The sequence below is a fragment of the Diabrotica virgifera genome, chromosome 9, assembly GCF_917563875.1.
Source record: "Diabrotica virgifera virgifera chromosome 9, PGI_DIABVI_V3a".
Classification (NCBI taxonomy): Eukaryota; Metazoa; Arthropoda; class Insecta; order Coleoptera; family Chrysomelidae; genus Diabrotica; species Diabrotica virgifera.
This window is the reverse complement of record NC_065451.1, coordinates 161,835,877-161,860,405: the sequence shown is the minus strand read 5'-3', so window position 1 is coordinate 161,860,405 and position 24,529 is coordinate 161,835,877. Positions and strand designations below refer to the sequence as shown.

The following is a 24,529-nucleotide window of genomic DNA, read 5'->3' as shown; positions in this document are numbered from 1 at the left end:
CAAGTTCAAAATGTCATTTACATTTATGAATTTTATTCTTTTAATTTTTTTCGGATCCTTATTAATTGTTTACTGTAGAGCAGATGATCAGTGTAATGCAATTTGGCCCCCTTGTAATAACATCGAGAATATAGTTTGTCGAAATGGAGGTTCATGTGATCCTGCCCGAAATTCTCAATGTAAACCTCTAAAGAATGATGATTCCTTCAGAGTGTGGATAGTAGACCTTCATAACAGATACAGGAATAATATTGCTAGCGGTAATGATACAAGAAATGGTGAGTAAAGTGTTTCAGCCGACTGCCTATTCTTAACCTTTTATAATAATTTATTATATTTTTACATTCTTGTATAATGTTGCAAGCAGTTATAGTGCGGCAGATTCGTGCAAATATTATAAGAATTGTGCATTTAATGATAGAAGCATATAATTTGGACCACATATTCTACACACATAAGCGTTCAAATTTAGATGGGAGGCCATCTCAGTTTTTGCCTTTTACAAAAATGGCGGGGATTCAAAATGGCGACTATACATATGTGACTAATAACACGATATCTTTTGAACGAGACTTCAGATTTCAACTAAATTTGGTATATAGGTTATTTTTTAATGTATAAGATCGAGGTCTTGAACCAGAAGAATAGGTTTACCAGAAGTTGTGTTTTTCATGTTTTTTACTTAAAAATATGTTGTTTTTGTTTTCAATTCTTTCACCCTGTATGTATTACTTTTTCAAAAAGTTAATACGGTCATTAAAAAGAGCGTAAAAATATTTTTTAGGAAATATTTTGAACTTTTTAGTTATGTTGTTCTGAAGCTATTTCCTTGTGGCATTTTTATAATAAAATCTTTTTAAAAAACTTTACTTAACAGGAATGTACCTTTTAAAAAAATAAACAAAACCGTTTTTTAAATTTTCTTTAAGACCGATAGTAATCGAGCTATACTTTATTATACAGAGTGAGTTTTATGTATGGAAACACTCACTTATCTCGAAAACGGCTAGCACGATGTTTATAGGTTTTGGCAAGTAGGGGTTTCCTAATGCCGCCGATGTTACAGTGCTAATTACATTGTTGTCAGATCTTCCATTTTTCTGGAAATCTAACGAACTTTCTTATTTCAAATGAAATACCCTGTATATTTTTTGCGTTTTTAAGTCCTTAAGAAATACTGATTATTTTTTATGATGTACTTCCTATACCTAAATGCCATAATTTTGGAGTTATTGCTACATTTATTAAACAAAAATCAATTCTTTTGGCTTGTGTAGACATCACTTTACGTTCTTTGGATCATTGTGAACAAAAGAGGCGTTTTGTAATTTTTCTCTTAAGTTAATCGTTTTCGCGTAATAAACAATTTAGAACTGACCAAAATCGAATCATGACGATTTTCAAGGTTCAGAAAGAAAAGTAAAAATACAATTTATGAAATTACGAAGTACCTAAATTCAAGCTCAGCTCTTCTTCTAATAGTTTGCCATAAGATTTTTTGGCTCGTTTTATTCTAAAGCATTGCTTTTTAATTGTTAACTAAGTGCATATGGGATTACGGGCGATCGGGCTGCATTAATAAATAAAAAACAATGTTTTAAAATGAAACAATCTCAAATTACTTATCGGTAAATAATAAAATAAGGATCGAACTTAAATTTGAGTACTTCGCGGGTTCAAAAATAATATTTTCTTGTGATCTGGAACCTTGAAAATAGTCATTATTGGATTTATTCAGTTTTAAATTGTTTATAACTCGGAAACGATTAACTTCAGAGAAAAATTAAAAAAGATATTTTTTGTTCACAATGATCCAAATAACCTAAAATAATGTTTAACAGGGCCGAAAAAATTGATTTTTATAATTTGTTTAAATTTTTTTAATAAATGTAGCAATTACTCCGAAATTATGGCATTTAGCTATAGGGAATATACCATGAAAAATAATCAGTATTTCTTAAGGATCTCAAAACGCAAAAAATATACAGGGTGTTCTATTTGAAATAAGAAAGTTCATTAGATTTCCAGAAAAACGGAAAATATGACAACAATGTAATTATCACTGTAATATCGGCCGCATTAGGAAACCCTTGTTACCCACCAAAATCTATAAAAATCGTGCAAGCCCTTTCCGAGATAATTGAGTGTTTCCATACATAAAACTCACTCTGTATGTTAGCTCTTTTTTGTCAAATGCTAAATATTGTAGTGTCAAAGTCAAAAGACGGGAAAACTATGCAATTTTCAAGGATAACTTGTTCAAATTAATTTAAAGTATTTAAAAATATCTATCACCAGAAATAAAAAAAGTCTCTAGCTCAAAAATTAAGTGACTTATAATGAAAAGAATCTCAGTCCTTTCATGTAATCGAACGAACTATCTTTTAGTAAAGTCGTACCAGGAACGCAACTCATAAATATTGGCGATATCATTTTAAAGTCTTCTACTTTAAAATGTATAATATACGTCTGAATTGCCAATATAAATGAGTCAGATTAAATAAATTATTAGAAGATTTTTTTTACTTAGCAACAACATTTTTGTTTATTTTAGTAGTATTTTGTATTTTGACAACGAAACCCGATTTTGGTTTCGAAACGTTAATAAAATCATTTTTTTGGTAAAATTGTGGCTTATTTCCCATTAAAAATAGTTTTTTAGTTATGTTAATTACCATTTAATAAATGCAAAACGTATCTTCACATGTACCCATATGCGGCAGATTCGTGCAAATATTATAAGAATTATTGTGCATTTAATGGTAGAAGCATATAAGTTGGACCACACATACATACTACACAAACAACGATTCAAATTTAGATATGAGGCCATCTCACATTTTTAGTCTTTTACAAAAATGGCGGGCATTCAAAATGAATCTGCCGCCTATAGGTACATGTGAACATACGTTATGCATTTATTAAATGGTAATTAACACAATTGAAAAGTTAAAAATATTTCCTAAAAAATATATTTACACTTTTTCAATGGCGGTATTACCTTTTTGAAAAATTTATACATACAGGGTGAAAGAATTGAAAAAGGAACAACATATTTTTACATAAAAAAACAGTAAAAACACAAATTCTTTTAAATCGATTCTTCCGGTTCAAGACCTCGATATTATTCTTCAAAAAAACAACATATATACCAAATTTGGTTGAAATCTGACGTCTCGTTCAAAAGTTTCGTGCTATTGTAGCATGAGTATGATATATATACCAAAAAATTAGAATTTAAAAATAAAAATCGACCTGTTTCGGGATTTATCTCCAGAAACGCCTATTCTCGAGAAAATGAATTTATGCCAACTCAAACGTCGTCACTGTATTTGTTTATAAGCCAAAAACTTGTTTATAACTACAGTGCTGAGGCCAATTAAATAATGGGATTTTAATTCTGTAAAGTGTATTAGATAGGTAGAGAACCTTTTTATATGTAAAAAAAATTAGAAAACTACTTTTTCTTCAGAAAGTTTTTAAAAAATTGAAACTTTTTAAAAAAAATTGGATTGCAAAATTATTCTACAAAATCTATCAGGTCGATTTTAATGAATAGGGCAGTCTGAGGGTATTTGGCTCCGAATTCCATCCTACCACATCGATTTACTTGATATTTTCACATTAAGTAGGGAATAGCTCAAGAAACAAAGTCTACTCTATGCCGATGTGCGCTTTTATCTTGGGGGTGGTTCCCACCCCTTCTCGGGGGTGAAAAATCTTTTGGTTAAAATAGCCACGGAAGAGGCTAGAGAACCTAATTTTAAGCAAAAACTGTTCTATATTTATTTTTTGAAAACTCAATATTTTTTGAGTTAATCGTGGTTGAAAATTGGCCATTTTCATTGAAAAATGAGACCTTTTCGGACGGATTTTTGCGAATACCTTAAAAACTATGCATCTAACAAAAAAACTATATAAAGTATTTCTGTAGGTTATAAAAAAACAAAGAGATTCGTTCCTTCATAAATCTTCTAGTTAAAATACAAAGAGGGATATGGTAGGTAAGAAGAGTTTGTTTTTTTTGCTGCATGCTCAAATCGGTGTATTCAACTTGAAATAACAGAGAAACTGTCGATTTTAGGTGTATAATGATACTAACAACTTTTGTAGTGCTTGAAAATACCTTTAAAATGAGCAATACTAAATGATTACATCCAAACTAAGCGAGATATTCTGCAAAAAAGTTGATGACTAGTGTATTTTAAGAAGAAATAAGAAGTATATTTAACCCCTCATCCATCAGAATTTAAATACATCGTTTTCCTTCTACAATACTTTTTATTATAATGTTATTTCTATGTTCGAAAAGTTGGACTGGATTAAAATGAATGGCTTTTGAAAAAAAAAATAAGATCAAATTATAGAGCGCATTTTTAAATTTTCTTAAAAATCTTAATCTTCCTCAATGTAACTCGAAAAAGATAAGAGATACGAAAAAAAGATACCACACAAAAATGTAGGGCTTTTTTAGATACAAATTTACTTTTTAATTTTTATTACTGTATCTCTTATCATTTTAGAGTTACATGGAGAAAAGGGAAGATTTTTAAGAAAATTTAAAGATGCGCTCTATAATTTATATATTTATATAAAATTGCTCAATGGGAAGCCGAGAAAATGCATTTTTTTAACGTATACCGATTTTGAACTTTGAGATTACATTTTCTCCAACCTAATTTTTGATTGGAATTTTGCTATTTTTGGCAATTTTCACTCGTAATATCGATAGTTTTTATTATAATAATATATGTTATGAGTATTTTAAAGATATGAAAATTGGTATGGAAAAAGAGGACAAAAATAAAAAGGTCATGGTTCGAAAATTATGATCCTATTGTTTATATCTTTGCCGTAAATTCCGGTCAACTTTGACCGGTTGTATCTCAGGAACCACTCATAACAATTAAACGTTTTGTCTTTCAGAAGAAGCGTCCTTCCTACCCCTTTTTTCCAATACCGTTTTCATAATGTAATTTATTTTAATATTTCTCGAGATATTCTATTTGTTTATAAGCCAAAAAATTGTTTATAATTTTAAAATATTCCTGAGGGCGCTTATATAGCTTAATTTCAATTCTGTAAAGTACGTTAGATAGGTACTGTGCCTTTTTAGACAAAAATCATAGCTATTCTTATGTATCATAATTATTGGGGTTATTATAGCGACCGTAAATTTTTAATTAACAATTCAATTTTTTGCTAAACTGTTCATTCAAATTTCATCAGCTTTTGGAATTATAATCTATACAAACAGAGCTTTTATATTACCAAGTTACTAAATTATTGATAGACAATTACTTATCTAAAATTTTGGTTGAAAATTAAAGATTTTGTTGGAAAAACCCGCATTTTCAGGGGAAAATTTTCGTAGAAGTAAATCGGGAAAAACAAGTCTCTATGCATAATTTAATTACGGTGAATTTTTATTTAAGTGTTTTTGGTGTAAAGTTAAAATCTTTGGAGTTATAGAGCATAAATCGAAAAAACACGATTTTCGGGCGCCATTTTGTTTTAAAAAAAAGTAGCACACTATCTGCGGGCTTTACATACCTATATTATTAATATATACAATCATAAGATTCGGTTCCAGCAATAAAATTGCTGGTAAATAAGTTTTCCTTGTATATTTCTAATTAGCCCAGGGTCGTCTTCCATTTTCTCGGATTACTCACATTACATTGTGAGTACACGGAAGCAACTTTCGTTGGAATGTTTACCTATATTAATGGACGGGAGGTGATCGCATAATATATAGTCCATTTGGTCTGCTTTATTCATCGTCTGTTTGTTTGTATATTGTAGAAGGCACAGATTGAGGTTGTACCCAGAGGTTGGTTTTACGGTAGAGTTCTTCCGATTTTCGGATCTGGGCTCATTTCGTTTTCTTCTTTAATAATTGAAAGCCAATTTTTATTTGTAAAAAATGTAGAATTAATAATATTTACATTTATTAGGTGCTAGTTCTGCTGCTAACATGCAAGTGATGAACTACGACTTTGACCTTGAGTATACAGCATCTTGCACTGCTAATACCTGTACAGGAGAAGCTGACGATTGTGGAAGAACTTTAAATTTTTGGCAAAATGGACAAAGCATAGAAATTGTGGATGGCGGGGAAGACGCTTTAATGGGTAGGTATAGAATATAATTTTCTCTTTATGTGATTTATTAAGAAATAATTTGCTAAAATAATTTTATTCCTGAGTAATAAATTTCTACCTTCATTAATCCACTAGCTTCAGCTGTCATCAGTTCTAATTGTCGACTCGACGTTGAACATGCCCTAACTATCTTAACCTATATTTTCTTTGGGAAGAAGGTGGTAAACCTTCTTATGACCGTACCAGACTGTGTCCCATTAATAATAAATTCAGGGTCGATGGGTCCATCCACACGCAGTTCCTCTAGAAGAGTGGTGCTCACAGATACACACACTGCTCCTTGCCTGCCCACTAAAATCAAATCCTTCATCCGGACTACTCATGCTCCCTCCGATTCATTTGATGCACTGGACCAGAAAAGACCGGTGTATCACAAGAATAGCCCGTCTTTTCTGTCTCGTCTCTCTATCTGTCTTATCTTTGCTGCAGACCTCTCAATCCTTGCATTGTATTCAATTATTTTTCCCCTCATTGTTACCTGCATTATGGTATTTGCCGTTACCCCAACTACCTTCCTGTATAACTCGTTTCTGTCCTCGTCGAACAATCTGCACTCTAATATATAGTACTCGGCCTTGTCAGCAACTACACAGTCTTGCAGTTTCTATCTGAAATATTTCCTACCGTTTCTAGGTAGGCCCTGAAAGAGCCGTGTCCTTTTAAAAATTTAATTAGTGTCTCTGTCATTTCACTGTATGCTCTTATGCTGTTATTCCACCCTTTCCTTTACCATCATATCGACGGGCGATCACTTATATGGCCACTGATGATATCGTTCTGTATGCACGTTCTACCCTTAAGAGTGCTTTTCTTTAGGTTTTCTCTAGCATCCTTCTACATTTCTCGATGTTAAGTATTTGTTACCATACCGGTGCCGCGTAAAGTACAGTAGAGTGGAACAATTCCATTAAAATTCTCCTTTTGAGTCCTTGACATGAGTTGATAAAGATTATTCCCACGTTGGGTATAATCCTTATCACCACTCTGATCGGCGAATAACGTGTTTAACGTGCTCACCAAAAGTTCGCCTCTCATCTAGAACTACTTGGAAGTATCTTACTTTTTTGGCATTGTAGCCAGTAAAATCCTTTCTTCCTCCAGAATAAAAACTATATAGTCTCTGCTCATTGGACCCTTGAGGATCATAGTTACAGTGATCTCAGCAACTAGATGAGGCACCAGCCCATGATTTTCCAGTTTTCGCCGTGCTCCACCAGGTCGTCCTCATATGCTATTGAATGTACACCAAAGCCCAGCTCGGTCTCCAAAATCTCCTTGTATAGATAGGTCTGGATCCCGCGTATGAAAAAAAAAGTTGATTAATAGCAAGCTGAAAATTTGTTAATAACTTAAGGGTGTCTAGTCGGACAAACTTTGATATAAGGGAACACTGAAACAGGGGAAGTTTTAATTGTGGAACAGGTTAAAAATTTGGAACGCTCAGAAAACGAAAAACGTCACACGTATTTTGTCCGACAGAACTTCCAATTGATTTGTTACCCTTTAATTAAACTGTCATTGAAAAATCAGACTGCTATTTATTACCTGTCATAATTCCTGTCATTTGACATATTCTACGTGCTCCACTCATTATAATTCCCATTTGGTGATAAATAGCAGCCTGATCTTTGCAAGAGAGTTTAATGAAAGGGTAACAAATCAATTGGAAGTTCTGTAGGACAAAATACATGTGACGTTTTCGTGGTCTGACCGTTCCAAATTTTTAGCCTGTTCCACAATTAAAACTTACCCTGTTTCAGTGTTCTTATATATCAAAGTTTGTCCGACTAGACACCCTTAAGCTATTAACAAATTTTCAGCTTGCTATTAATCAAATTTTTTTTCATACGCGGGATCCAAACCTAAGAATATAAATCAATGGTCTCAGTACCGAGCCCAGGGGTAATTCCGCTGTGGTATTCATAAAGTTACCCCTCGTAATGTTGATATATCTATGTTGTAAAGTAGTTCTTGAACAAGCTCTACAGATAGGGAGATATCTCCAAGTCGCCCAGAGGTATGACAATAGTTTTCAAGGTAACACTATTAAAAACATTTCCAATATCGAGAAAAAAGCCACCATTTATCTGATCATGGCGTTTACCTCAAATTTTCCTTTCCCAAACCCATACTTCCTTACCCCGCTTATAGATATATTATGGATATATTTGACGATTCTAGATCCCCTTGGAACATTTGCTTTCCTGGCAGGTTGTTCAAAATATCCTGTAACCATTATACCTTCTTATAGATGATGGTTATTACCTCGGCTGCTATCCTATTAGGCCCAGCCACTTTCCCTTCCTTGAATATTTTGACAGCTGTCGTAAATTCTTCCCCTGTGAATACAGTTGCAGGTGTCTCCACCGACAGTAACATAAAGCTTACTTTTTTCCACTGAGGAAAAAGAGCTATGGTCAGTAGTTTCCTCCAGCTAAGCCTCTTATCCCTTTAAAATACCTGACAACCATTCGGCAGGTGAGACATCCTTTTCAAGATTTTCTCAATATAGCCGATTTTACCACTGCCAACAGGTCCGCTTTAAATTCCTGTTTCCTGATACTGATCATATCATGTGTCATCCTAGATTCTCCCAAATTTACCTGCACTACTATAAACCCTTTAGAATCATCCCTAGTAGAGTGCAATTTAAAGGCCCAATCTTGCTCTTGCTTGGCACTTGTGGGCCCGCAATGTGGCATATTGTTACACATGAGTATTTTATTTGCATTTGTCCTTAGTATGCCTGAAATGTAGACACGAGTATTAGCATAATAAGGTTCTAAACAAGTCGAAGGAACTCAGCATAAAAAGGAGCTCTTGAACTTAATGATCATAATATCTAAGTATTTTCATTTTCGCTACATGAAATGAAAAATATGGTTATTCACCCGTAGAAAAATTGTTAATTAACATTTTGTTAATTTAGTTTGTTACATTACGGCCGGTTGTTCGAACGCTAATCAAAAATGATCATTACCAAATATTTAATTACTGTCACAACTGTCAATGTCAACTTTGATTGGGTTGCTGAAAACATCATTAGGTTTGTTCCAACTTGATACAAAACCGTTCTTGAACGGTTCGTGAACCACGCAGTAACGAAAAATGTGTTACTGCGCATAATTATTCGTTATTGCGCATGCGCGTAACGATTCAAGAACGGTTTTGTATCGAGTTGGAACAAACCTATTATTGATTACAATTATGAAATTAATTAATCAATTATGTTAATAATTGTTATGTTAATTGATTAACTAATCTCATAATTATAATTAACTATGTTTTCAGCAACCCAACCAAAGTTGACATTGACAGTTGTGATAGTAATTAAATATTTGATAATGATCATTGTTGATTAGCGTTCGAACAACCGGCAAGGCTGGTTGTTAGAACGCAAATCAAAAATGGAATCAACTAATCATTATCAAATATTTAATTACTATCAAATTAATTTATACCTCCTTTACTTCGTATTTAGAAAATTGATTACAATCAACTGATTGGCGTACGAACAACGGATTTTGTTATTTGATGGTTGTAAAGGGGACTAGATTATAATCAACTTCTTCATTAGCGTTCAAACAACCGGCTTAAGTTTTGATTCACCAAACCTTATGCTGCTTTGTAGATATCCCTCATCAATGGTACCAGAGAATAGAGTCGATGGGTCCGAAAGGTTTTGACAATTTTCGAGAGGATCTTCCTTTGGCGTTCACACAGATGATATGGGCAAACACCACAAATGTAGGTTGTGCCAAAGCTCACTCAACCACACAAAATAGAAGCATCCTTGTCTGCAATTACGGACCACCCGGAAATATTTATGGAGAAAAAATATTCGAGAGAGGTGAGTTAAATTAATCTATTAAAGTCGATTTGTTCATGTTTAAGTACTCTTTTTGCGGCTTTGGCCAAATCGTATATTATACTAGCGTTTCTACAACCATTTTACAAAAATGTTGAAAATGGAAGTATGTATTGCCAAAGAACAAGAAGAGGAAGGGAAAGTAGGCAAGAAGAGAAATATGTGAAGGAGAAGCGTAGACAAGAAGGGAAAATGCGTAAACAAGAATATGGAGAGAGGCGCAGACAAACAGCACAAGAAGGGAGGCGTAGAAAAGTAGAGGTAGAATTCAAAAATAAACTTACGTGCATAGAAATCGGCCCACCTAAAAATTTGGTCATTTTTGAAGTCTCGTATTTCCTACACCTGTTGGCCGATTTAAGTGATTTTTTTTTATTTGTTATAGCTTTATTCTTCAACAATATCGCTGTAATAATATTATTGTTAAACAGGTAAGTTTTATTTTATACGGGGTGTAACAATGATAGTGTGTTTTTTCCTCAAAGTTCGGAACAACCTGTGGAATATTCTAGAATATATAAAATATTGACATTAAAACTCAACTGTAGCCTTAGGCTTTCTTAACATTTTGTTTTTTGATTTATTCGCTTATGTTGGATAATAAAAAAGTTAGGTATTTTAACAACTAGCAACGTTATTCATCAATACAGGGTGTTTCTAAATAAGTGCGACAAACTTTAAGGGGTAATTCTGCATGAAAAATAATGACCGTTAGGTTTATAATCATATGTTTGCATATACTTCGTTTCAGAAATACGGGATGCTGAATTTGTTCGTACAATCTGACGATTTATTTATTGCTCTAAAACCGCATGAGATATACAAATGAAATTGGGTACGTTTTAAGAGGTAATTATTGCGCATTTTTTGGCATACAGTTAAGAATTTTATATGCACCATTGGCGTGCATACGGGTAATATGACCGGGTAATATGACCCGTATGCACGCCAATGGTGAATATAAAATTCATAATTGTATGTAAAATATGCGCAATAACTACCTCTTAAAACCCACCAAATTTCATTTGCATATCTCAACTGGTTTTAGAGCAGTAAATAAATCGTCAGTTTGTAAAAAAAATTCAACATCCCTTATCTCGAAAACGAAGCATTTGCGGACATATGTTTATAAATGAAACGGTCATTATTTTTCATGCAGAATTTCCGCTTAAAGTTTTTCGCACTTATTTTGAAACACCCTGTGTTGATGAAGAACGTTGCTAGTTGTTAAAATACCTAACTTTTTTATTATCCAACATAAGCGAATGAATCAAAAAGCAAAATGTTATGAAAGCCTAAGGCTACAGTTCAGTTTTAATTTCAATATTTTATATACGCTGGAATATTCCACAGGGTGTTCTGAACTTTGAGGAAAAAACACACTATCATTGTTACACCCGGTATAAAATAACACTTACCTCACAATAAAACACTGAAAACTTTTGTTTTCTATACTTCCACAAAATTTATTATTTACAACTATGTGACTACAGCTGTTTCGGTAGAGTGCCTTTCTCAAGTGATATAATTTACAATGTGTTTGCCTTTTTAAGTCTCTAACTGAAGAGATTGAGGAGTGGGGAGCTGTTTGTCTCGAGTTGGTCATTCAGAATTATATCTGTATTTTTCAGTTCATTAATTTCCATAGATTCTAAAAAAGATAGCTTGAGACCTTTATTTTGGATATGCAGAATTTGAAACTCTTCATTGAAAGAATGATTATGATCTAGAAAATGAAGTGCGTATGTAGAAGTGTCTGTTTTTCTATTGTTGAAAGCCCTTTTGTGTTCTGCTATCCCTTTGTCAAAAGTTCTGCCAGTTTTAAAAGCCGAAAGAGAAAGCAACTACAGAGTGGTGTGTACAAACTAACTTGTGGTGACTGTCCGAAAACGTACATCGGTCAAACTGGCAGAACTTTTGACAAACGGATAGCAGGACACAAAAGGGCTTTCAACAATAGAAAAACAGACACTTCTACATACGCACTTTACCTTCTAGATCATAATCATTCTTTCAATAAAGAGTTTCAAATTCTGCATATCCAAAATAAAGGCCTTAAGCTATCTTTTTTAGAATCTATGGAAATTAATAAACTGAAAAATACAGATATATATTCTGAATGACCAACTCGAGACAAACAGCTCCCCACTCCTCAACCTCTTCAGTTAAAGACTTAAAAAGGCAAACACATTGTAAATTATATCACTTGAGAAAGATACTCTGCCGAAACAGCTGTAGTCACATAGTTGTAAATAATAAATTTTGTGGAAGTATAGAAAACAAAAGTTTTCAGTGTTTTATTGTGAGGTAAGTGTTATTTTATACCGGGTTTAACAATGATAGTGTGTTTTTTCCTCAAAGTTCAGAACACCCTGTGGAATATTCTAGCGTATATAAAATACTGAAATTAAAACTGAACTGTAGCCTTAGGCTTTCATAACATTTTGCTTTTTGATTCATTCGCTTATGTTGGATAATAAAAAAGTTAGGTATTTTAACAACTAGCAACGTTCTTCATCAATACATGGTGTTTCAAAATAAGTGCGACAAACTTTAAGGGGAAATTCTGCATGAAAAATAATGACCGTTTCATTTATAAACATATGTCCGCAAATGCTTCGTTTTCGAGATACGGGATGTTGAATTTTTTTTACAAACTGATGATTTATTTACTGAAAATTTGTTAATAGCTTAAGGGTGTCTAGTCGGACAAACTTTTATATATAGAAACACTGGAACAGGGAAAGTTTTAATTGTGGAACAGGTTAAAAATTTGGAACAGTCATACCACGAAAACGTCACATGTATTTTGTCCGACAGAACTTCCAATTGATTAAACTTTAAATTAAATTAAACAAACCTTTCATTAAACTCTCATGCAAAAATCAGGCTGCTATTTATCACCAAATGGGAATTATAATGAGTGGAACACGTAGAATATGTCAAATGACAGGAATTATAACAGGTGATAAATACCAATCTGATTTTTGCATGAGAGTTTAATGAAAGGGTAACAAATCAATTGGAAGTTTTCTCGGACAAAATAAATGTGACGTTTTCGTGGTCTGACCGTTCCAAATTTTTAACCTGCTCCACAATTAAAATTTCCCCTGTTCCAGTGTTTCCATATATCAAAGATTGTCCGACTAGACACCCTTAAGCAATTAACAAATTTTCAGCCTGCTATTAATTAACTTTTTTTTCATACGCGAGATCCAGACCTATAAGCTCCGGAAGTACGCACTGGTTAAATGCTTTTCTTTTTAGCTTTATTGGGATGTTTTCCTTGAACACGTCTCTTAGTTTGCCATATGCTGCCCATCCTAAAGCTATTCTTCTAGATGATTCGCATGTTTGGTTGTCTCTATTTATTTGTATTTCGTGGCCCAGATAGATGCATTTTTCAACTGTTTCGATATGGCAATTTTCTAGTTTCAATGGTCCGCTAGGTACTAAATAATAGGTCATCATTTTAGTTTTTCCAAAGTTTATTTCCAACCCTACTTTTTGAGAAATTCGTTGTAGTTCTTATAGCATTTCGTGGGCTTTCTTTAAATCGTCGGTTATTAGAACTATGTCATCTGCAAATCGTAGGTGGTTCAGCCTTTCGCCGTCGACATTCAAACCTCTAGTTTCCCATTCTAATATCTGAAATGCATGCTGCATTACGGCATTGAATAGTTTTGGTAACATGTCTCCTTTTCTATCTCTCCTTTTTAGTTTTATTTTTTTAGTTTTATTGCTGTTGTGATATTTGCATACATAATAAATATGTAAATATGTTGAATAATGTTGGAATATCGGCAGTCGATTCTACAATCTCTCAAAGCTCTTAGATGGCTACCATCTCGATAGGGTTAAAGGCTTTTTTGTAATCAAAAAATACTAGAACTGGCTTCCGGTTGTACTCTACGGTTTTTTCGATTAGGACCTTTAGACAAGTTAGATGGTCTTTTGTACCAAACCCAGGGCGGAAACCTGTCTGTTCTCTTGGTTGGCCTATTTCTAGTTTGTTTTCAATCCTGGCAGTCATTATTCGAGCAAACAATTTATACAGGTGATTAGGAAGACTAGTTGGCCTATAGTTTTCGACGTCTGTTTGATCTACTTTCTTATGTATGAGGAGCGTTATAGAATTATTTCATTCAGCTGGTATGGCTTGGTTTTCTAAGCATATATTAAAGAGGTGTTTGATTGACCTGATGATGGTAGGGGAGCCTAAGCGGGGATTTTTGCAGTTACTCGAGCGCAGATTATCATATGGGGAGAAAACTGGTGCCCTGCAGATGTACCTCTACCATATGTTGGCTCTTAACACAGGGGAGTTCGTTAAGAGGGACACGAAAAAAAAATCTGTCCTTAAAAAAACTTGAAATTGACAGATTAAGATAAGGTAAGTTAAGTACATGCAAAAGAGTGTATATTTCAAAAATCTGACGATTTGAGCGGGGCGTAAGGAAATGGGTGAGTTACAAAGTTTAACAAGAAAAAAGCAAATATTTCGTGAAATGAACGATCGATCAAAAAACTAAAAAATGCATGCCCAATATTTTCAAAAATCTATTGAATGATACCAAACACGACCCCCCACGGAGAGGGGTGGGGGTTAAATTTACCATTTTAAATGCGAACCCCGCGATATTTCGCGAAATGAACATCAGATTGAAAAACTGAAAAATACACGTATTTATTCAATATTTTTGAAAAATCTATCGAATGGCACCAAACCCGAACCCCACGGAGTTGGGCTGGGGGGTTATTTAAAAATCTTAATTAGGAGCCCCCGTTTTGTATTGCAGATTTGGATTCCTTGCGTAAAAATAAGTAACTTTTACTCGAGACATTTTTCTAATTATCAATAGATGGTGCTATAATCGGAAAAAATGATTGTTGGAAATGGAAAATTAAATTAAAAAATGGAAAGTCCCACTAAAATGGAAATTAACTTTTTTTGGTTTTAGGACCTACTCTTCACAACCCAATAGGTCCCCATAACGCTCGAGTGACTGCACATTTAGCATACTTTGTTCCCCTACCATGAGAGCAGAGCCTCCGATTTTTAGCGCATCTGCCACTACTCTGTCATCTCCTGGTGCTTTGTTATTTTTCATATCCTTTAAAGCATGACAGATATCAGCCGTTGTTTTATAGGGAATATCCTCTGAACCTTGATTCATAATTTTTTGTTCTGTATGTTCTGTCGGGTTTAATTCGCGTTTATTTGTATACATATAGTGTTTTATAGAAGTTTTTCACTATCTCTAGCATTTCCTCTCTGTTGGATGTTAGTTTGCCATTTTTTCCCTTGAGTCTAATAATTTCTTTCCTGCTGTTCGTCAATTTCCTTCTCAATATCTTCATGCTCTTGTCATGCTCGATTGTCTGTGATATTTTCTCATTTTCATATGCCCTTATGTCCTTTCTAATTGATTTAGAGGCCTCTTTGTTTATTTTATTAAAGCTTTGTTGTTCTATGTTCTATGTTCTAAATAGATAACACCATGTATCAAATAAAAGATAAAAGGATTAAAAGAACACTATATTATATTTCTATACCAAACATAAAGGGATTCTAAAAAGAAGGAGCTTTAAAATAGCTCAAAATAATAAAGTTTCAAGACACGACGGCATAATTGCCGAGATCTTAAACACAAGCAAGACAGATGGACAAGCCCAACGTTGGAATGCCACAATACAATACTTGAAGACATTACGGAAGCAGATGACCAAGAAAAAGACCACATATTATGAGCAGTGGCGGCTCGTGATTTTTACCATAGGGGAGGCTATACCTAACTGTAAAATATCTAGACAAATTTGCACTAGCAAAAAAAAATCCGCCAAAAAAATCTAATTTAAGGTCCCATTTTTTTGACCATTTTTTATTTACATTTTATAATATCATCATAATTCATAACTTCATAATATCATAATATCATTTTAAAAATAGTTAGTCAAATTGTAAAAGTGTATTACTAAAGTTTGTGCCGTTTATTTGTTAATAATTCTCTCTCTATAACTAGATATGCATATCAAAATAAATACAGATTTGAACTTTTGCAGTCCATACAGGTTGAAGGTTCACATTTTTTAAGATACTCAACTGAATTTTTTTAATTCTAAAAGCGGCCTACTGCGAATCTAAAAACACGGTAAATTACCGATACTTTGCTTTTCATTACAGATATAAAAAAAAGTTATTTGAACAAGTTGTTCCAAATATTATTCTAACCCCACATACCAAATTTCATCATAAAATTCGCACTTTTAGTTTTTTCATTATTTTTAGTCAGGATCCTAAAATTGCAGAGGAGGCTGCTGGCCGATCAGCCGCCCTTGCCCAAACTCCGGGCAGCGTATGCGTTAAACTATAATGCAGCTCTAAGGAGACCGGGTCTCCGTAAACGCTGCTGGGCTGCGCGGAGCATTAGCAAGTGAGATTTTCCGGCCAGCAGCCTCCGCTCCAGTTTTAGGATCCCGACTACTGTTTGCGCCAATATGAATATATATTTCATTTATTTTAATTCGGGAACGTCTTGGCAACACAGTTCTAAGTAAGCATAATCTTCTGTCCTTTATGTTAAATCAGTCAGTCGTTAACATACATACGGTCGGAACGTATAGTACACCTTGACAATTTTAATTTGATTTTGTGTGTGTTTTCCGTGAGACAAATTGACGATACCAGACAACATATTTTCGGTAAGTTCCCTTCTTTTATCCCATCCTTCATTTTCCTTAATGCCACCGAAAATAGTGCTTCAACATTTAACAACACGAAGAAAATCTAAGAAAATCTCGGTAAGTTATTATTATTAAATATTTTCCATTTGGTTTTCCTAAAAGCCAAAACATAATTGGTCCTTCGAGCCGGATATTCAGCGTAGGTTTACAGTTTGCTTTGCTTAGTTTTGTATTATTAAATAATAATATTCTTATTTAGAAACAAATTGTTCGGTAAAATTTAATGTCGGCACGTATCGAAAAAAAAAAACTCTGTGATAACTTTTTGCTGATTTTTGTATTTGTATCGTTTTTGTTTCTCGGAACAACTTGGGCTTCGGTCGTGAAAGAAGTTAGATTTTTAAATATTTGCGGTGTTGTCAAACGTGAATATTTTTCGACTCAATCGGTTACGGAAAAATTCGGATGTATGAATAAAAATTATTTTGTAAACAAATACTAAATTTGATTCACGGTTCTAAACAAAATAAAGAGTTTGCATAATAACTGCCCAGAAGGCTTGTTTTTTAACAAATCTCTATAATTAATTAATTTTATTCAAAATTTATACTCAGACCTGGTTTGTTATATGCTACAGTTTTCTTAAAGTAGACTTTGTTTTTTTTCTGATTTTGCGGATTGATTTCAGTAACAATGACTACTTACGAAAGGCAATTTAAAATATTAACGGCTAAAAAAGAAACGCTTTATACAATCATTCAGACTTTATATGACTTATCGAAAAACTTAACTACGGATAACACCATTAAAAAATTCACAAACTTGTATCAGTCGTTGGATTCGACAAGGACAGAAATTCTCAAAATTTTGGATGAAATCAACGCAGTCGGGTTTGACGTTGATGAAAACTATAAACCAGATTTTCAGGTGATGTCTGTTATTAACGAAATGTGTTGTGAAGCAAGGGCGGCTTATACAAAATTAAAACCAAGCACCAATATTGTAAATCCAACTTTACAGCAAAGTACACAACAGTGTAATGTACACAGTCTTTTGCCAAAAATCACTATTCCAGATTTCCACGGAGAAACAAAGGAATGGGAAACTTTTTATTCGATTTACAAACCATTGGTACACGATAATTTCCAGCTGACGGATGCAGATAAGGCTCGGCTTTTGGTTTCACATTTAAAGGGATCGGCCCTTAGTATTTGTGCGGGAATAGCTACTTCTGGGGATAATTATGACACGTTATGGAAAGCACTTTTAGAAAAATATCATAATAAAAGGTTGTTAGCAAACACTTATTTACAACAAATTTTTAATTTTAAATCCTTGCAATCGGAATCTGAAAAAAATCTAAACAGTTTTTTAGAAATCTTTGACGCCTCGGTTAATGCCTTAAAAAAGTTGGATGTCCCGGATTTAACGGATTTTATTTTACTTTATCATGCACTCTCAAAACTGGACAGGGAAACGGTAAAATCTTTTGAAAATCACATGCGCGGAACGGTTATTCCTACTTACACGGATTTAATTAAATTTGTTAAGGATCAAACAAAAATTTTGCATAATAGTGACTCACAAGAGGCTAGCTCCGGTGGCTATCATAAAAATAAAAATTCGAAATCATTTTTTGTAAGCCAGCATGAGAATAAAAACAATAACAGAATGCCTTTTTGTGTTTTATGTAAAAAATCGTCACATTTTTTGGGTAGGTGTGATAAATTTAAGGCTATGAATCCTACACAAAGGTACGATTTGGTAAAAAATAATAATTTATGCTTTCTGTGTTTTTCCAAGTCACATGGTGTAAGACAGTGCTTAAAAAGACCGTGTGCCCAGTGTGCCAAGAATCATCATTTTCTTTTATGCGCAGGAAAACCGGAAATAAGGGGTGCGAAGGAAAATAATCAAAATAATCAACCAAATTCTGGTGTCGGTATTCCAGAAACGGGTTCCAATAACCACAATTCGGGTTCAGTTAATTGTGCGTTTCAAAATTCTAGTTTTTTGAGTAGAAATCAGGAAAAAACGGTTCTATTAGCAACGGTAACGGTATGTGTGTTAAATAGTCCTTTACAAAATGCAACGGCGCGGTTTATTTTGGACAACGGTAGTCAGTGTAATCTTTTGACCACGGAATGTTGTAAAAAACTAGGTCTTAGATATACAAAAATTAATTCTTCGGTACAAGGTTTGGGACAAAACTCTCAGTCGGTAAGGGGAGTAACGGACATTATTATCGCTTCGCGTTTTGATCAGACTAAAAAATACGATGTTCAAGCTTTAGTTATTGATCATATTACAGATAAATTGCCAAAAACGAAATTAAATTTGCAAACTTTATCGGAATTTAAAAATTTACAATTAGCGGACGATAAGTTTTTTGAACCTAAATCAATCGATGGCATAATCGGTGCGCAGTTTTTTCCTATTCTTTTCGGCGGTAATCGGATTTTGAGTTCTTCAGGTTTAGGGGCGGCTTTAGAAACAACGTTCGGGTATGTTATTATGGGTCAGGTGGATACGGAATATTCCACTCCCATAAATTTGCTCACTTTAAGGGAAGAAACATCGATTGAACAAATTTTGACAAAATTTTGGGAATTAGAGCAGGTTCCAAAACGGGAAATTCCGGATTTAGACGCTATAGAATGTGAAAATATTTATAAAACCACGGTTTCCAGGGATATATCGGGCCGGTTTACTGTTGCATTACCTTTTAAAAGTTCACCAAAAAATTTGGGAAATTCAAGGGTTTCGGCGGAAAATCGGTTAAAAACCTTGGAAAAACGGTTAACAAAATCGGACAGCTTGCGTGCGGATTACAATAAAATTATGCAGGATTTTTTGGATCAAGGATACTTAAATTTATTGGAAAAAGAAGATTGTGACTTATCCTATTATATTAGTCATCACCCTGTAATAAAATTAGAGAGTTTAAGTACACCTATACGTATCGTATTGGATGCATCTTGCCCTTCAGACAGTGATGTCTCTTTGAATGATTTATTGCATAGCGGGCCTAAACTGCAGGCGGACATATGCACTTTATTAATAAATTTTCGGCTTTTTCCAGTAGCATTGAGTTCGGATTTAAAAAAGATGTTTTTACAAATAAAATTAGTACAAGATCACTGGCGGTTTCAAAGAATATTATGGAGATTTGATCCAAACGAGGAAATAAAAACGTATGAATTTACGGTGGTTGCGTTCGGTTTAAGGTCATCACCTTTTTTAGCGCTACGGACGGTTCAGCAATTGATAAATGAAGATGGCAAAGATTATCCTTTAGCTAAAAAATATATTTCTTCGGGGCTATATATGGATGATTTTTTAACGAGTGTTCCGGACGAAATTGAAGCTAAAGAATTATATAATCAATCGGTAAATCTCTTCAAAGGTGGTTGTTTTGACTTAGTTAAATGGTCGACTAATTTGGACAATTTGTTATCAGAAATTCCGCTGGAAAAACGTTTACAAAATTCGGTTACATTTAAATCGGAGACTAAAGTTTTAGGGATGCAATGGGATCCGCAGAGGGATGTTTTGAACTATAGGTTAACCACCCCCGATAAAAATTGTACAAAACGTAAGATTTTATCTCTTACTGCAAAATGTTATGATCCTATTGGTCTGATTGCTCCATTTATTTTGCATTTAAAGTTAATGATCAGGGAGTTATGGCAACTAAAATTGGGTTGGGATGACTCACCCCCGGATACGATTAAAAAATCATGGGAAAAGGTATGCAATGAATGGCAAGATTTTTCAAAATTTGAGGTCCCTAGACATGTAGGAGCCATGAGGGATGTTCCGATTATGATTTTGGGGTTTGCGGATGCAAGTCAAGACGGTTACGGTGGGGTAGTTTATTTAAGGGTTGTAAATTCTAGCGGTGAAGTGAGTGTGAGACTGGTTGCTGCAAAATCGAGATGTGCACCTTTAAAAAAGACCATGACCATTCCGAAGCTAGAATTATGCGCGGCTTTGTTGTTATCATCTTTGCTGAAATTAATATTTGAAAATTATAGCAAACTTACTCATATTTCACAACTAGTTGCGTATTCTGATTCGACCACGGTGGTGAGTTGGTTAACTTCGGCAAATACCAAAGATATTTTTGTAGCTAATCGAGTGCAGCAAATTAAAGAAAACCTTCCTAATATTTCATGGCAACATATTGAAGGTAAAAATAATCCCGCGGACTGCTTGTCAAGAGGGTTGACACCCTCACAATTAATAAATCATGAACTTTGGTTACAAGGTCCTAGTTGGATAAAATTACGGGAATCGGACTGGCCTTCTTCAATATTAGAATCGGATATTTCGGAGGTTAAGGTTTTGGTTATTGAGGAGGAGAAGCAGGGTGAAAAAATTCATCCCTTACTTGAATTGGTTGAACGTCATTCTAGCTGGCATAAAATTTTACGGATTACGGTTCGGGTTTTAATGTTGTTAAAATTAATTCCTGTGCAAAAATTAATTACGGCTACTGCGCTAATAACAGCAGAATGTTATTTAATTCAGTTAATTCAGTTAAAACATTTTGAAACTGAAATAAAAATGATAAAAGAAAACAAACAATGTAAAACACAGCTTAAGAAATTACGGCCATTTTTACAAGACGGTTTACTTATGGTGGGGGGACGACTTAATAATTCATCCCTTAGTTTTTCGGGAAAACATCCACTAATTTTACCGGGAAAAGAAACGTTAGTTGAACGGATTGTTGATTTTTATCATATAATTTATATGCATACGGGGGCATATTTGCTTGAAGCTTTATTGCGTCAAAAGTATTGGATTCTTGGGGCAAGAAATCTTATAAGAAATCGGGTTTTTAAATGCAATCGTTGTTTTAGAAATAAACCGAAAATTTTGACACCGCTCATGGCAGATTTACCGGTATCGAGGGTTACTGCTACTAAACCCTTTTTACACGTAGGGGTTGACTATTTTGGGCCAATAAATATTACATTAGGTAAAAAACGTAATGCGGCGGTTCATAAATCGTATTGTTTATTAGCGGTTTGTTTAAGCACAAAAGCGGTTCATTTAGAATTGGTGAGTTCTTTAAGCACACCACATTTTATGCAAGCATTTAAAAGACTTTTAGCAAGAAGGGGCCCATGCAAGGTTTTGTATTCTGATCAGGGATCATCTTTTGTTTGTGCGAAAACGGTTTTAAGTGAAATTAATCGGTTTGCTAGTTCGGAAGAATATCAAAATGCACTGTTATGTGAATTAAATTTGAACGGTGTGGAATGGAAATTTATAAGTCCACAAAGTCCGAGTCACGGGGGTCTTTGGGAAAGTAATGTAAAGAGCGCTAAGTCGCATCTCTATAAGGTCATAGGGGATCAGTTGTTAACATATGAAGAGTTAAATACTCTATTAATTCAAATAGAGGCAATCTTAAATTCGAGACCTCTTTGTCGTCGACCAACTGATTCATCTCAAATATCGGTATTAACTCCATCACATTTTTTAAATTTAACACCGTTAGGAAGTTTGCCGGCCGACGATTTAACAGATTTAAATATAAACCGGTTAGATAGGTTCCAGTTAATCGATCGAATGGTGCAAGATTTCTGGAAAAGGTGGCGTTTGGAATATTTGACTACCTTACAAACTAGAGAAAAATGGAATATAGATTTGCCTAATGTTAAAATCGGAACGGTTGTTATTTTAAAGGTAGACAATGTACCTACACTTTGTTGGCCGTTGGCCATTGTTACTGAGGTTCATCCGGGTAAAGACGGAGTTGTTAGAAATGTTACTGTGAAAACTTCGAAAGGGACATTTACACGACCAGTTTTGAAGTTATGCCCTCTTCCGAATCAATAAATTTACAGTAATATCTTTTGTATATAGTTATAGGTATTTTTCATTAGAATTTATTTATTTTTTTTTCGATTATTTTTTTTGAGTTACGGTAATTAACTCTGAAAATTTTGGTATATTAATTTATGCCTGGTCCTTTGAGTATTTATTTGGAACTAGTTTTTTTTATTGTGTTTTCGGCACAAATTGCATACAGATTTGGCTGAAAAATGGGTTTTTCAGGGCGGGGGCTATGTTTGCGCCAATATGAATATATATTTCATTTATTTTAATTCGGGAACGTCTTGGCAACACAGTTCTAAGTAAGCATAATCTTCTGTCCTTTATGTTAAATCAGTCAGTCGTTAACATACATACGGTCGGAACGTATAGTACACCTTGACAATTTTAATTTGATTTTGTGTGTGTTTTCCGTGAGACAAATTGACGATACCAGACAACATATTTTCGGTAAGTTCCCTTCTTTTATCCCATCCTTCATTTTCCTTAATGCCACCGAAAATAGTGCTTCAACATTTAACAACACGAAGAAAATCTAAGAAAATCTCGGTAAGTTATTATTATTAAATATTTTCCATTTGGTTTTCCTAAAAGCCAAAACAACTACAAATAATGAAAAAACTAAAAGTGCGAATTTTGTGATGAAATTTGGTATGTGGGGTTAGAACATTATTTGGAACAACTTGTTCAAATAACTTTTTCCGATATCCCTAACGCGAAGCAAAATAGCAAAATAAACAAAACAGTGTATCATGTGTAAAAAATTTATGGGGAGGCTAAGCCTCCCTTACCTCCTCTGACCAGCCGCCACTGATTATGAGATGGGTAGATGACATAAAAACAATAGTCGGAACAACTTGGAAGTACAGTGGAACCTCGATAAGTCGGATTAATCGGGACCGCCGCCTATCCGGGTTATCGAAAATCCGGGTTAGCCGGAGAATATGGTAAAAATTAAAATACGGTGTACTTACAAATAAAATTGCAAAACATGAAATACATATGCATAGTACATCTAAATTACGTACAGTTATATACAGTATTGTTCATTTCTTGCTAAAAAACTCAGTCAAACTCAGTGAAAAAATGTTTTTTCTGATGAAAATCCCGTCCGGTCCGGGTTAGCCGGATTTCCGGGTTATCGGAGGCCGACTTATGGGGGTTCCACTGTATGTTCCTCAGGATAGAGATAGATGAAAGGAGTTGGGAGACGCATATGTCCATAAATGGACGATATAAGACTAAGAAGAAGAAGGAAAAAAAATCCGTAGATGTAAATCTTTAATAAAAAAATTATGTCTTTAAAAGTGTTAATTTAAGTGTTTTCCTTATATTTTATTTTAACTACGATATTTTTAGGTGAGCCTGCCTCAAAGTGCCCAGACGGTTCTGTTAGGAGTATGTATTATGATTCCTTGTGCGGAACAGTGCTACCCCTTGAGCTCATAAGACCCAGATCTGCGTATAATGGCGTTTCTAAAAGTATTTACCATAGTCTTATGACCATCATTTGTGCTCAGCTGTTGTATTTAATATGTTAAATAATATATAAAAACACATAATAAAAGCTAATAGAAACACTGATGGAGTTTAAATATCTAATTAACTAGATGAAGTTAGTTTTCAATCCTAATAGCAAAATTAATAATATTGAAAATATTAAAAATATTACTAAAAGATTTTTAAATTGAAAACTTATTGGTACATTTCCCTGGTGACACCTCCAAGGCTTCTACAATTTGCAAGCCAAATGGATGCTGCAGTGAAGACAAAGGGAAGGAATTCTACACTATGCAATTCACATCCCCCGTCTGTAGCTCGGTAGAGTTCCAACGGAAAATGCACCTGGTTACTCTACGGAGTAATACGACTATAAAATAAAAATGTATACCATTTTTATTCAGTTGAAATGCGAAGGCAAAACAATCTTACTTTTCAGTCAGAATACGGAGCGCAGTCCAGT

General features: G+C 33.9%; 1 protein-coding gene across 1 annotated transcript; it reads left to right on the top strand.

The window, feature by feature from the left end:
* LOC126892410 (scoloptoxin SSD976-like) lies at positions 1-24,139 on the top strand. Its single transcript, XM_050661938.1, has 4 exons — positions 1-278; positions 5,958-6,134; positions 9,796-10,014; positions 23,926-24,139. Exons 1-4 carry the CDS (start codon positions 11-13, stop codon positions 24,105-24,107), a joined length of 846 nt encoding a protein of 281 aa, XP_050517895.1. The 5' UTR covers positions 1-10; the 3' UTR covers positions 24,108-24,139.
* The last annotated feature ends 390 nt before the right edge of the window (positions 24,140-24,529 follow it).

Excerpts from the sequence above, each read along its gene's own strand:
- LOC126892410 (XM_050661938.1), top strand. The coding sequence starts at position 11 with ATGTCATTTACATTTATGAATTTTATTCTTTTAATTTTTTTCGGATCC. Across the intron at positions 279-5,957 it reads CGGTAATGATACAAGAAATG|GTGCTAGTTCTGCTGCTAAC; the intron begins GTGAGTAAAGTG and ends TACATTTATTAG. Across the intron at positions 6,135-9,795 it reads CGGGGAAGACGCTTTAATGG|ATATCCCTCATCAATGGTAC; the intron begins GTAGGTATAGAA and ends GCTGCTTTGTAG.